The following is a 15,032-nucleotide window of genomic DNA, read 5'->3' as shown; positions in this document are numbered from 1 at the left end:
CATTGAGTCAGTGATGCCATCTAATCATCTCATCCTCTGTCATCCCCTTCTCCTTCTGCCTTCAATCTTTCCCAACATCAGAGTCTTTTTAAATGAGTCAGCTCTTCGCATCAGGTGGCCAAAATATTGGAGTTTCAGCTTCAACAGCAGTCCTTCCAGTGAACATCCAGGACTGATCTCCTTTAGGATGCGGATCTCCTTGCAGTTCAAGAGACTCTCAAGAGTCTTCTCCAACACCACAGTTCAAAAGCATCAATTCTTCAGCACTCAGCTTTCTTCACAGTCCAACTCTCACATCCACACATGACCACTGTGAAAAACCATAGCCTTGACTAGTCGGACCTTTGTTGGAAAAGTAAAAGCTCTGCTTTTCAATATGCTATCTAGGTTGGTCATAACTTGCCTTCCAAGGAGTAAGCGTCTTTTAATTTCATGGCTGCAATCACCATCCACAGTGATTTTGGAGCCCAAAAAAATAAAGTCAGCCACTGTTTCCTCATCTATTTGCCATGAAGTGAAGGGACGAGATGCCATGATCTTCGTTTTCTGAATGCTGAGCTTTAACCCAACTTTTTCACTCTCCACTTTCACTTTCATTAAGAGGCTCTTTAGTTCTTCTTTACTTTCTGCCATAAGGGTGGTGTCATCTGCATATCTGAGGCTATTGATATTTCTCCCGGCACTCTTGATTCCAGCTTGTGCTTCCTCCAGCCCAGCGTTTCTCATGATGTACTCTGCATTTAAGTTAAATAAGCAGGGTGACAATATACAGCCTTGGCGTACTCCTTTTCCTATTTGGAACCACTCTGTTGTTCCATGTTCAGTTCTAACTGTTGCTTCCTGACCTGGATACAAATTTCTCAAGAGGTAGGTCAGGTGGCCTGGTATTCCCATCTCTTTCAGAATTTTCCACAGTTTATTGTGATCCACACAGTCAAAGGTTTTGGCATAGTCAATAAAGCAGAAATAGATGTTTTTCTGGAATTCTCTTGCTTTTTCCATGATCCAGCAAATGTTGGCAATTTGGTCTCTGGTTCCTCTGCCTTTTCTAAAACCAGCTTGAACATCTGGAAGTTCATGGTTCACGTATTGCTGAAGTCTGGCTTGGAGAATTTTGAGCATTACTTTACTAGCATGTGAGATGAGTGCAATTGTGCAGTAGCTTGAGCATTCTTTGGCATTGCCTTTCTTTGGGATTAGAGTGAAAACTGACCTTTTCCAGTCCTGTGGACACTGCTGAGTTTTCCACATTTGCTGGCATATTGAGTGCAGCATTTTCACAGCATCATCTTTCAGGATTTGAAACAGCTCAACTGGAATTCCATCACCTCCACTAGCTTTGTTCACAGTGATACTTCCTAAGGCCCATTTGACTTCACATTCCAGGATGTTTGGCTCTAGGTCAGTGATCACACCATCGTGATTATCTGGATTGTGAAGATCTTTTTTGTACAGTTCCGTCCTTCTAAAATTTAAATCATTAAAAAAAAAAAACCTAATGACTTATAAGGGGCTTCCCAGGTCACTCAGGGATAAAGAATCCGTCTGCCAATGCAGAAGACGTGGGTTTGATCCCTGGGTCAGAAAGATCCCCTAGAGAACGGAATGGCAACCCACTCTAGTATTCTTGCCTGGGAAATCCTATGGACAGAGCAGACTGGCAGGTACAGTCCATGGGGTTGCAAAAGAGTCAGACACGACTTAACTAAACAACAACAAATGAATAATAGACAGGACAAAGATTCATTTACCAAAGTGAAACCAACTGCCAACTAGTGCATAGTAATTCCCTGGAGGAGCATGTTTGGTATAGAAGCAATAGCAGTTAAAAATCAACAGATTAACTACATACACCTATTTGAAGAGAACAAATAACAGTAATCAGCTAATGACAAGAATAATTCTTATACTTCATATAACAAATCATCCTTTCTCAGACCTAATGTACTTTTTAAAAGTGATATTACCAAGATGCCTTAATTTCCAGATGAAATACAGGAATTAAATTATAGTTACAGTTATAGGCTATAGTTGTCAGCTTGTTAGGTTAAAATGATCTATTGACATAGACTGTAAATTTGTTTCTTGAGTCATGCACTGCTTCCTTTCTGCTCCTACAGCATTTTATATATATTTCTATTCACTTTATTTTAAGTACCTAAGTCCTGCAAAGAAGGTGGTACCATCACCAGGTAATAGCCAAGGAAACAGGCTTAGTATGGCAAAGTGACTAATCGAAATCACCACTGAACCACTGAACCCAGATTTCAAACTCAGATCTAACTGCAAAGCTCCTTCCACACTGCCTCACGTGGTAGAGAGGAACCATAGGACTAGATGAATCACACCTAAGTAACCAAACTGACAGCAGTTTCTTCTATGACTGCTTCCGAAGTAGCCAAAATAGATCTATCATATCTGACAAACCAAAGGTGGAGGACAGATATTTGCCGGTGGAGGTGTAGAAGCTCTGCTTAGTACCTGAGCTCCCTAATACAATTAGGGAATATACCCCTTTACGAGTCTTCACAGAAGGCAGAGGCGCCCTCCCTATACAGAAGCCAACAGTGCCCCATAGTCATTCTTCCCGTCAGCCCTGCAGCATGGATATGCGCACTTAATCTATGCTCTGCCAACGTGACATTCCCATCAAGTACTCTAAATTAAAAGCTGGAGATGGTAAGAAACTGGGACAACAAAGGTCAGATTTTGGCAGCAGTAGCAACATTAAGTTTCCAAAGGCAACAGTGGCAGCTGTGTAGTAGCTGAGTCTGCTGCTGCTGCTAAGTCACTTCAGTCATGTCCGACCCTGTGCGACCCCATAGTCAGCAGTCCATGAGGCTCCCCCGTCCCTGGGATTCTCCAGGCAAGAACACTGGAGTGGGCTGCCATTTCCTTCTCCAATGCATGAAAGTGAAAAGTCAAAGTGAAGTCGCTCAGTCGTGCCCGACTCTTAGCGACCTCATGGACTGCAGCCTACCAGGCTCCTCCATCCATGGGTTTTTCCAGGCAAGTGTACTGGAGTGGGGTACCACTGCCTTCTCCGGCCTTCAGCAATTCGAAGCTGCATTCCTGTCATCAGACTGGCTTTATGCTATGATTTTTAGACATGTCTCTTCTGTTACGTAGTCTCTCCTGTTCCAGACTCTTCAAGGGCTCAACCCTCCCAGCAAATTGGTAAACTAATCAATATGTTTTCAATAAACATCTTTTCTATTTGAATCAGTCAGAATTGCCTTCTGTTACCTACAATTAAACCCAGACTGAGGCACTGAATAATTAAATAAGGGACACTGAACAATTACACTTTATCAAATCTGCCTACCTTAGTATTTATTGATTGCTGTTGTATATAATTTGCCATTATAGTCTTAAGTTAAAACTACTTTATACATGACAGTGTGCTGTAACAATAACAAAATAACTTCAAATTAGGTTTATGTTTTTCAAAAATAACACAAATACACAAATATAATAACAGTCATCTAAAGGCAATTTTCACTGAAGCCCAGAGTTAAGCTTTATTAAGAATTCTTACCTGTCAGGAATACCTAGCCTCTTGACACTTCTATAAACAGAAAGAGTATTCGCAACATGTCGATAATTAAACCAGAATCTGGATGTACAAACCTAAAGTATCAAAACAAATATATTATTTGTAGGAATCAAAATAAAGTACAGAGTTACAAAATTACTTCTCTTTAAGTAGGATATAGAGATGCCTAAAAAGTGTATCATAATCAGGCCTACAAACAGCAAAGCACCTAAAGAATTGTCAATAAAACCAACCTCCCTAGAAAGAGGTCTTTCATAACTTGTCTTAAATTTAAAAAACTATTCAGCTTAAGAGAAAACAAATCTTTGTGGAATTTAATCAAATATTGAATCAACTTAGTTACTCTCAATTTATGTGATCTTATAATGTTCTTATTCCTAAAATATTAAATTCTTTAGAATCCAAGACTAGGAACATAATCTCATCGCAGAATAGAAGGTTATATACTATTCCTTTCACTCTGGATAGCTTCCTAATTTTAGTTGTGAAAAATGTAAGATAGAGATAAAAACAGAGCATAGAAAATGATTTTATATGCACATAAGAGAATGCATCATAAAGAAGCTGTTGAACTGAACAAAAAACCAGAAATGATTCCAACAAACTTTACACTTAAAAAAAAAAGACTGATCCCTAAAAAAGATACCAAGGATACAAGGAAAATGTAATGCGGTGCCTCAGAAGTCAGCCCGCTCAAGCATCTATTCCAAAGGAAAAATTAGAGACTGGGGTTGGTTGGTAGTGCACCTACTTGCTAAGCATCCTACCTCCTATCACATACTTCTACTGATGGTTTAAGTATAATAACAGAGAACATCACAAACGTTCTCGCCCCTGCAAGTGGAAAGGAACTACAAGCCTTTTTAATTACAATGAATTTTCGACCTGGAATCCAATAAGGAAAACACTAAAATTTTTGACTACATTAAAGAAAAACGTACCATATAACCCTAACAGAAATGAAAAACCTGATAATTATAACTTAATATGATGAACAATTCCATTCTGAAAAATGGGCAAAGAATGAGACCAAGCATTTCATAATAAAGGTATTAAAAACGGACAATGAAACTTTTAACAATGCTCAACTTCTGTCATAATTTTAAAAACATAAATCAAATTGATAACCATCCAAAAGCCTGACAATTCATATTATTGGCAAGGCTGTGGAGATTGAACACTCATATCCTACTTATGGGAAGGTAAACTAATATAAACCTTCTAAGAGGGTAATCTGCAATATACACCAAGATTTAAAATGTACTTATTTTTTGATTTAGCTCAAATAAGCATGTAAAATCAATGATCAGTGATCAATGCAAAGAAACAGAGGAAAATAATTGAATGGGAAAGACTAGAGATCTCTTCAAGAAAATTAGAGATACCAAGGGAACATTTCATACAAAGATGGGCACAATAAAGGACAGAAATGGTATGAACCTAACAGAAGCAGAAGATATTAAGAAGAGGTGGCAAGAATACACAGAAGAACCATACAAAAAAGATCTTCATGATCCAGATAATCACAATGGTGTGATCACTCACCTAGACCCAGACATCCTGGATGTAAAGTCAAGTGAGCCTGAGGAAGTATCACTATGAACAAAGCTAGTGGAGGTGATGGAATTCCAGTTGAGCTATTCCAAATCCTAAAAGATGATGCTGTGAAAGTGCTGAGCTCAATATGCCAGCAAATTTGGAAAACTCAGCAGTGGCCACGGGACTGGAAAAGGTCAGTTTTCACTCCAATCCCAAAGAAAGGCAATGTTAAGAATGCTCAAACAACCACACAACACTCATCTCACACACTGGCAAAGCAATGCTCAAAATTCTCCAAGTCAGACTCCAACAGTACGTGAGCCGTGAACTTCCAGATGTTCAAGCTGATTTTAGAAAAGGCAGAGGAACCAGAGATCAAATTGCCAACATCCACTGGATCATTGAAAAAGCGAGAGAGTTCCAGAAAAACATCTACTTCTGCTTTATTCACTATGCCAAAGCCTTTGACTGTGTGGATCACAACAAACTGTGGAAAATCCTGAAAGAGAAGAGAATACCAGGCCACCTTATCTGCCTCCTGAGAAATGTGTATGCAGGTCAAGAAGAAACAGCTAGAACTGGACACAGAACAACAGACTGGTTCCAAATAGGAAAAGGAGTATGTCAAGGCTGTATATTGTCACCCTGCTTATTTAACTTCTATGCAGAGTACATTATGAAAAATGCTGGGCTGAATGAACCCCAAGCTGGAATCAAGACTGCCAGGAGAAATATCAATAACCTCAGATATGCAGATGACACCACCCTTATGGCAGAAAGTGCAGAACTAAAGAGCCTCTTGATGAAAGTTAAAGAGGAGAGTGAAAAAGTTGGCTTAAAGCTCAACATTCAGAAAACTAACATTATGGCATCTGGTCCCATCACTTCATGGCAAAAAGAGGGGAAACAATGGAAACAGTGACAGACTTTATCTTTTGGGGCTCCAAAATCACTGCAGATGGTGACTGCAGCCATGAAATTAAAATATGCTTGCTCCTTGGAAGAAAGCTATGACCAACCTAGACAGCATATTAAAAAGCAGAGATATTACTTTGCCGACAAAGGTCCATCTAGTCAAAGTTTGGTTTTTCCAGTAGATACCAAAGGAACATTTCATGCAAAGATGGGCTCGATAAAGGACAGAAATGGTATGGACCTAACAGAAGCAGAAGATATTAAGAAGAGATGGCAAGAATACACAGAAGAACTGTACAAAAATGACCTTCAAGACCCAGATAATCACCATGGTGTGATCACTGACCTAGAGCCAGACATCCTGGAATGTGAAGTCAACTGGGCCTTAGAAAGGATCACTACGAACAAAGCTAGTAGAGGTGATGGAATTCCAGTTGAGCTATTCCAAATCCTGAAAGATGCTGTGAAAGTGCTGCACTCAATATGCCAGAAAATTTGGAAAACTTAGCAGTGGCCACAGGACTGGAAAAGGTCAGTTTTCACTCCAATCCCAAAGAAAGGCAATGCCAAAGAATGCTCAAACTACTGCACAATTGCACTCATCTCACACCCTAGTAAAGTAATGCTCAAAATTCTCCAAGCCAGGCTTCAGCAATATGTGAACCATGAACTTCCTGATGTTCAAGCTGGTTTTAGAAAAGGCAGAGGAACCAGAGATCAAATTGCCAACATCCGCTGGATCATGGAAAAAGCAAAAGAGTTCCAGAAAAACATCTATTTCTGCTTTATTGACTATGCCAAAGGCTTTGACTGTATGGATCACAATAAACTGTGGAAAATTCTGAAAGAAATGGGAATACCAGGCCACCTGACCTGCCTCTTGAGAAATCTGTATGCAGGTCAGGAAGCAACAGTTAGAACTGAACATGGAACAACAGACTGGTTCCAAATAGGAAAAGGAGTTCGTCAAGGCTGTATATTGTCACCCTGTTTATTTAATTTATACGCAGAGTACATCATGAGAAACGCTGGACTGGAAGAAACACAAGCTGGAATCAAGAGTGCCGGGAGAAATATCAATAACCTCAGATATGCAGATGACACCACCCTTATGGCAGAAAGTGAAGAGGAACTCAAAAGCCTCTTGATGAAATTGAAAGTGGAGAGTGAAAAGGTTGGCTTAAGGCTCAACATTCAGAAAATGAAGATCATGGCATCCGGTCCCATCACTTCATGGGAAACAGATGGGGAAACAGTGGAAATAGTGTCAGACTTTATTTTTCTGGGCTCCAAAATCACTGCAGATGGTGACTGCAGCCATGAAATTAAAAGACGCTTACTCCTTGGAAGGAAAGTTATGACTAACCTAGATAGCATATTCAAAAGCAGAGACATTACTTTGCCAACAAAGGTTCGTCTAGTCAAGGCTATGGTTTTTCCTGTGGTCATGTATAGATGTGAGAGTTGGACTATGAAGAAGGCTGAGCGCCAAAGAATTGATGCTTTTGAGCTGTGGTGTTGGAGAAGACTCTTGAGAGTCCCTTGGACTGCAAGGAGATCCAACCAGTCCATTCTGAAGGAGATCAGCCCTGGGATTTCTTTTGAAGGAATGATGCTGAAGCTGAAACTCCAGTACTTTGGCCACCTCATGCGAAGAGTTGACTCATTGGAAAAGACCCTGATGCTGGGAGGGATTGGGGGCAGGAGGAGAAGGGGACGACCGAGGATGAGATGGCTGGATGGCATCACTGACTCGATGGACGTGAGTCTGAGTGAACTCCGGGAGTTGGTGATGGACAGGGAGGCCTGGCATGCTGTGATTCATGGGGTCGCAAAGAGTCGGACACGACTGAGCAACTGATCTGATCTGATCTGATCTATGGATGTGAAAGTTGGACTATAAAGAAAGCTGAGCACCAAAGAACTGATGCTTTTGAACTGTGGTGTTGGAGAAGACTCCTGAGAGTCCCTTGGAGATCCAACCAGTCTATCCTAGAGGAAATCAGTCCTGAATATTCATTGGAAGGACTGATGTTGAAGCTGAAACTCCAATACTTTGGCCACCTGATGCGAAGAACTGACTCACTGGAAAAGACCCTGATGGTGGGAATGATTGAAGGTGTGAGGAGAAGGGGACACCAAAGGATAAAATGCTTGGATGGCATCACCGCCTCAATGGACATGAGTTTGAGTAAGCTCCAGGAGTCAGTGGTGGACAGGGAAGCCTGGCATGCTGTAGTCCATGGGGTCGCAAACAGTTGGACACAACTGAGCGACTGAACTGAACTGAAGCATGCAAAATTATGTATTCAAGGATTTTCACTATCCTATTGCCTATATTAGCAAAAACCAAAACCAAAAAAGACAGAAACAAAATCACTACCCATCAGTATTACTTTTTTTCACCAGGAATATGGATTATATAACTTTTATTAAACAGAGACAAAAATGTTTTAATCAAAGCAGATCCTGAAACTAAAATGGAATCCAATTTTCTTCTATCTCCCTCTGGTGGAAAGTTTTCTCAGTCATATTACAAGAGCAAAGGGGCATTTCATTTACCTCTAATCATCCAGTCAAGATTAAAACTAATTCAAACTAGGAGGGTCAGGGGGGAGGGGTAGTTGGAATATATATATACACACACACACACGTTTGTGTGTGTGTGTATATATATATTTAATTTGAATGAAATAACATTGAAAGAAATGTATGTTTTATACTTTCAACTCAGCCATTCCTGGTCAAATTTCATAATTTTCCATTTAAGAAAGTACAATTTACTGAAGTCTCGCTCTAGTAAATCTGAGTTAACGTGTAAGAGTGTTAGTTGCTCAGTCATGTCCAACTCTTTGTGACCCTATGGACTGTAGCCCACCAGGCTCCTCTGCCCATGGAATTTTCCAAGCAAGAATACTGGAGTAGGTGGCCATTCCCTTCTCCAGGGGATCTTCCCAACTCAGGGATCAAACCCAGATCTCCCCAGAAGCATTGCTGGTAGATTCTTTACCGTCTGAGTACCAGGGAAGCCATTAATGTGTAAAATATTGCACAAATATGAAAACAGCAGTTGTGAAATACTCGGTGGTAATTCTTTTTCACCCTCAGTTTCTCTACGGAGACCCAGGTTGCTGAGATTAGAGAGGGGCTATTTCAAGAACATGGAAGTTCCCAGAACAAGGAAGAGTTTAATATGTGTGTGGTATAAGCTAATGCTAACAGGCTTCTATTCTAAAGGAGCCTTTTGGAAATTAGCTGTCTGCACATAGGCAGTTATTCCCTCTTTTAAGAATTTCCATAGAGAGACTAACTGGAAGTGCTCCTAAGTTTCCTACACTTCCCTGGTGGCTCAGAGAGTAAAGAATCTGCCTGCAATGAGGGAGACCCAGGTTCAATTCCCAGGTAGGGAAGATCCCCTGGAGAAGGAAATGGCAACCCACTCCAGTATTCCTGCCTGGAAAATCCCATGGACAGAGGAGCCTAGTACACTACAGTCCATAGGATCACAAAGAGTCAGACACGACTGAGCAACTAACACTTTAGTTTTCTACAAAACAAGTTATCCTCTCAAACTGGTGGATCATGGCCTGCTACTTCACAGTTTTGCCCAATTCAAGTGATCACTGAAACCTCTCTTCTTATCATGAGCAGCTTTTGTTCAATTCCTTTATAAAATCTCTTATCAGGTGGTAGCATATAAAAGGTATTTGTTCCTGAAGAACAAGAAAATGAGTCATGAACCTGAACAACAAGGAAATGAGTCATTAGACATGTTACTATTCTATTTAATCACAATAACATAAAATTAATCTGTCTTCTTCTAAACATTTCTGTATAACTTGAATTTTCTACAATGATCATTTATTTTTGTAAACAAAAAATAAAAAATTTTTTAAGAAAATAGCCAAAGTAGAGAGTTTCTATAAACTAACATTATAGATAAGAAATATTCAATGTAAGTTACTAGTTTCTGTCATTAGAATACCACTACACTTTATAAAATACTTCCTTTAACAACAGGATCTCTAGCTTATCTTTCTATTTATTTACACATCACCACTTGACAGATATATTGGAAGCAAAGAATATTATTTGTTGATGTGGTCAATTAAATATAGCCATAATTTCTGTTACAAGAAATAAATTTTACTCTTAAGAATTTGATTCACACAAAATTTCTCAGACATATATCTAATGTAAACAAACAAGACAAACCTTTATAGAATACTTACCAAAACTGCCCAGTTGTTTGTATGGCCACTTCTAAAGAACTGTTCTGCTTGATCCTAGTAATCAAATAACAGCAGAAAGATTAGAAGAAAGTCAAATTTCCCAGAATAAAGACTGATAAAGGGCAGTTAAGATACATGGAATTTTTAGTTACAATAAGTCATCACCACACAAGTTTATAAATATTCTAGTATTTGACTTTATGAAAGACAAAATAATTTTATTTGAGGGATTATTGTGAGAGGGGCTGTTTTTAAACATTTTATCTCAAATACAGTTAGCTCTTCCTCATATGCTTCCAGTTTTCCATTCAGTCTTTAAATTGTGAATGACTTATTTCATGTCTTCATTCTACACATAACAATATCCTTCCTGCTGAATAGGAATGAATATTGAATGCTTCCTATTGTTTTATTTGAACTCACCAATATATCTGATTGAATACATTCTCTAGCATACTTCCATGTACCATTTTACTATCTGTTAGAGTAAATCTTAATTACATTTGCCATCATGGAACATTAAAAATCTCTACATCCAGTACCATCCAGACATCTAATGAATATGATTTTTATTATGCATTAAAATAACAGTGAATATAAACCATAATGATCTCAGATCTGCTCCTAAACAGCATTAATTATGAGAACAATCAGACTGCCTGGATTCAAATCTGGACCCTACTACTTACTAGCTGTATAAACTTAGGAAAGCTGCTTAACTTCCTGTGCTTCTGCTTCCCCATCTTTAAAATGGTAGCATTATCTGACACACAGAATGTAGGAATGGTGATTGGACAATAATAACTACAAAACAAATATTAGCTCTTTTAATTTTCATCTAGGAAGAAAATTTCCAGAAGAATGAAATTAAAAAATCACTCGAGTGCATGTGTCTGTGTTATATATATACCTGTTATGGCTTATGGACAATCCAGAATGAACTTTTTGGCCAACCCAACCCAATATATATCTCTTTTTAAACTACTCAACAATTGAACAGATGCTAAAGAAAACAACATGCATTAGTGAGCTAGGAATCTGAAGATCTGGGTTTCAGCCCAGATCCTATCCCTTACCTGGCTGTGAGACTAGACTAAGTCATTTAGCTCTCTGGACTTGATTTTCCTCATGTAGAAATGAGAGCTGACCGAATAATCTCTAATGTCCCTTCTAGCTCCAAAATTCTCACATTTTTAAGACTTCAGTGAAAAAAATTAAGATGTCAAAACTCTTTTGTGGTTGTTAAGATAATATAGACACTGCAAATTTATTCAATCCACATATGGTTAGTGGAGCACCTATTATGTGCCAGGTACTATGTAAAAAAAAAAAGCATGCTGCTTTCTCTCAAGAATCCCTGAGGTCAATAAAGACAAGCATGCAAACATTTTACACTACAATATAACATTCATTCATTCATCACATTCACGCGCCAGCTGTTCTACTGTTCTCAATGCTCAGAACACAACAATGGGCGAAACAGTGCTAGTACTTGCCTCCAAAGACGTTACTAGCCACACATCCAACAGATAAGGACAAACTACAAATTCTCTAAAGGTAAGATATACAGTATCATAAAAGAGTACAACAGGGGGACCTGGCCTGATCAGGGAATGGGAGGGGGAGCCCAGCAGGGATGGCGGGGGAAGTTTCTTCAGAGAGATTTGGGTGACAATTCAACAGATAGAGAGGGAAAATAATTCCAGACAGAGAGAACATTATCCGATTGGCAGAGGGGACCTTAAAGGTTCTAGAAACTAAAAGGAAGATTAGCATAACTAGAAGTTTTAAAGAGAGAGAGGGGAGATAGAACCAGAGGTACAGGCAGGAGCCTATGGGTCATAACCAAGATTTGGCTCTTTATCCTTAAAACAACATTAAGGTATATATATAGGTGACATGGTCAGATTTGTGTACTTAAAAGTTACACTGTCTGAGGCTTGGAGAACAGACTGCATTGAAGAAAGAATGACCTGAGGCAAACCAAGCAGGCAGCTATTGCCCTATAAATGAAAGATGATGGAATAATAGTGAGTACAAAGTATACATGGGTTATAATATGATAGATGAGAGCTATACTAGCCAAGTGCACACAGTACAACAGTAAATGCAAAATACAGAATAGGGAAAGGTTCTACAGGGGTTAGCTTTCACTGCATTTTAGTAAATAAGCAAACAAAGAAACAGGAAGAATAACACATCAGAATGTAAAAAAACACAACTATATAACTACAAAAAACAGTAATAATATCCAAAACAAACTATACAGAATAATCTGCTAGAATATATAAGAAAAATAGAATTTCTATACATATTTATATTATCTAGACAACATGCTTCATAGTGAATATATAAATTAGCGATAATTCATGAATATAAAGAAAGCATGTGCATGCTTTCTTTTTAAAATGGTAGAGTTGCATATTTAAAAAGCTTTCAGCATTAGTCTAAGCTCAACGTCTGAGATCCGTCCTGGGTGTTCATTGGAAGGACTGATGCTAAAGCTGAAACTCCAATTCTTTGGCCACCTCATGCAAAGAGTTGACTCATTGGAAAAGACCCTGATGCTGGGAGGGATTGGGGGCAGGAGGAGAAGGGGACGACAGAGGATGAGATGCCTGGATGGCATCACCGACTCGATGGACATGAGTTTGAGTGAACTTCGGGAGTTGGTGATGGGCAGGGAGGCCTGGCCTGCTGCGATTCATGGGGTCGCAAGGAGTCGGACACGACTGAGCGACTGAACTGACTGACTAACGTCTGAGATGGTGGGGAGAATGGGTTCCTATATGAAGACTGGAAAGTAGGCAGAGACTAGATCATGATGTTTACACTTTACTCCTTGCAAAAACACTGAAAGGATGCAATCTGAAGAATAATCTGATCAAACTTACTTTGATGAAGACTAAAGAGAAGGAATTTGGAAGCCTGAAGAAAACAAGATAAGGTTACTGAAATAGTCCAGGCAAGAAAAGACGAGGGCCTGCATCAAGCGAGTGGAACTGAAGAAGTGAAAGCAATTTTAAATATTGAGAATACAGAATTTAGTGATGATTAAAATGTGAAATAAAGAGAGGAGTTCATTTTTTTTTTTAATCCTAGGTTTCCAGCATAGGAGAAACCCCACAAGGAGGTGGGGTAGGTCCGAATATAAAACTTTGGACACAAATTTTCAAACGTCTGCTATTCTGAAAAATTATGCTAGAGATGTAGGCGGCAGAACTGGACGAAGGTATTATCAGAGTACATGGGAGAGTAAAGGCTTTATATCTGGCCAGAACTTAGTGTGAGCCAAAAATAAAACACTGTACCCATCTGATTCCTAGTAGAACGTTGTAGCTTGGTAGCTGGGACGTAGGCGCGGCACTCTAGAGCTGACCTACTAGGGACTGCACGCTCTTCGGAGCAAAGGATCAGGCCCTCTCCCGCCGCCCAGGACTTGATTCTTTTCATTCGCCATTTTAAAAGGTTGAAACAGACAGTCACCGTCCTCTTCCGTTCCCTGCGACACCCTCCCCACAGCACAGTCATCTTAATAAGAGGCTGATGGGTGATTCCAGGAGACTTCGCTCCGTGGCTGTGTATCGGACATCTGCTGGACGCTTAAGGCCACGACACAGCTGTCCCCCGCAGGGCCCTGTTGTTCAGAGGGCCTGACTCCTACCTCGATCTGACTAGCGGCCAAGCTGCCGAAGGGTAAGAGCAACAACCCTGCCAGGGTAGTCAAACCCCGGCTGAGAAAACAAGTGTCGACCATGTTTGCCGGCTTCAGCGCACCCGGAGAGGCGGGGCGAGTGCCGTAAAGCAGCGCGGGGCGGGGTTTGCGTAGTTTTTTTTCCTTTTCTTTGCGACACCTGCCCCGCCTCCTAGAGAGAGGCCCCCTCGCCAGCTTTCAAAAGCCCGCGCTTTCCGCAGTCCTTGCGTTTGCCGGGTAGCAGGGACTGAGTCTGACCCTTGAAGTAAATTTTCAGGTTTTGTATTATAAAATGGGCGTTTTAAAACTTTTTTGAAAAGCAGTGGAGAAAAACTGTGAGCCTATAAACCTTAAGAAGCTATTATTTCCTTTTTTGGTTAGTGTTGCCCATTCTTTGACTATATGAAACATGATGTGATGTGGAGGAGTAAGCTTTGGGGTACAAAAAAGTGGTTAATTGGATCAATTGCAAATGAAAACATGGGTGAGCGCTCCAACTATTATATTTGGGGTCTATTATCTGTTAAATGTATGAACATGGAGAAATTAGTTACATTTTTATTTTGTAATTATAGAGCTAAAACATAGAGTCTGAGGATTTAATAAATCGTGTGTATTCATTCCGTTTATTATATTCATTTAGTTTGCATCTAGCATGACATAAAAGTATTTATGCTGCTTCACAATCTTAGTAATTTTAACATTTAATGTGACATGGATATCTGAACCTTACTGAGGCCTCAGCCAAAGTAACTGCCCATCTTCTGGGCAATACACAGTCTCTAAATTTTAGTATTAATATTATAAAGAGTTATCTTTGGACAGTTTTTTTACATTTATGAATTATTTTCTTTGGATAATATTCCTGGAATGAGTATCTTGAGTCAAAAGACACAAAAGCTTTAGTGGCTTATGAATGATGTTGCTTTCCAAAGTATACTAATTTACAATGCCATCAAAATATGCAACTGAACACCAAAGTATACCTTTTTTTCCCCTCTCAATTCCTTGGTGTAAAATGTTACCTAAGGTAGTTCTAGTTCTTTAATTACCATCAAGGCCTTATGCTGTGGGGTTTTTTTAATAAAATATCTGT

At 39.5% G+C, this 15,032-nt stretch overlaps 1 protein-coding gene across 1 annotated transcript in view; it reads right to left on the bottom strand.

Moving 5' to 3' along the window:
- PIGK (phosphatidylinositol glycan anchor biosynthesis class K) overlaps positions 1-14,033 on the bottom strand; it is a 136,487-nt gene extending 122,454 nt beyond the window's left edge. Inside the window, exons 1-3 of the mRNA XM_019957246.2 lie at positions 13,907-14,033; positions 10,243-10,296; positions 3,539-3,630 (exon numbers count right to left, since the gene is read on the bottom strand). Of these exons, the coding sequence (XP_019812805.2) occupies positions 3,539-3,630; positions 10,243-10,296; positions 13,907-13,999 (239 nt within the window). The 5' untranslated portion in view covers positions 14,000-14,033. The remainder of the gene's footprint in view (positions 1-3,538; positions 3,631-10,242; positions 10,297-13,906) is intronic.
- Positions 14,034-15,032: the final 999 nt, after the last annotated feature.

Source organism: Bos indicus, chromosome 3 (assembly GCF_029378745.1).
Source record: "Bos indicus isolate NIAB-ARS_2022 breed Sahiwal x Tharparkar chromosome 3, NIAB-ARS_B.indTharparkar_mat_pri_1.0, whole genome shotgun sequence".
NCBI classification, from domain to species: Eukaryota; Metazoa; Chordata; class Mammalia; order Artiodactyla; family Bovidae; genus Bos; species Bos indicus.
The sequence above is the reverse complement of the archived record's forward strand: the minus strand, read 5'-3'. Positions and strand labels throughout refer to the sequence as shown.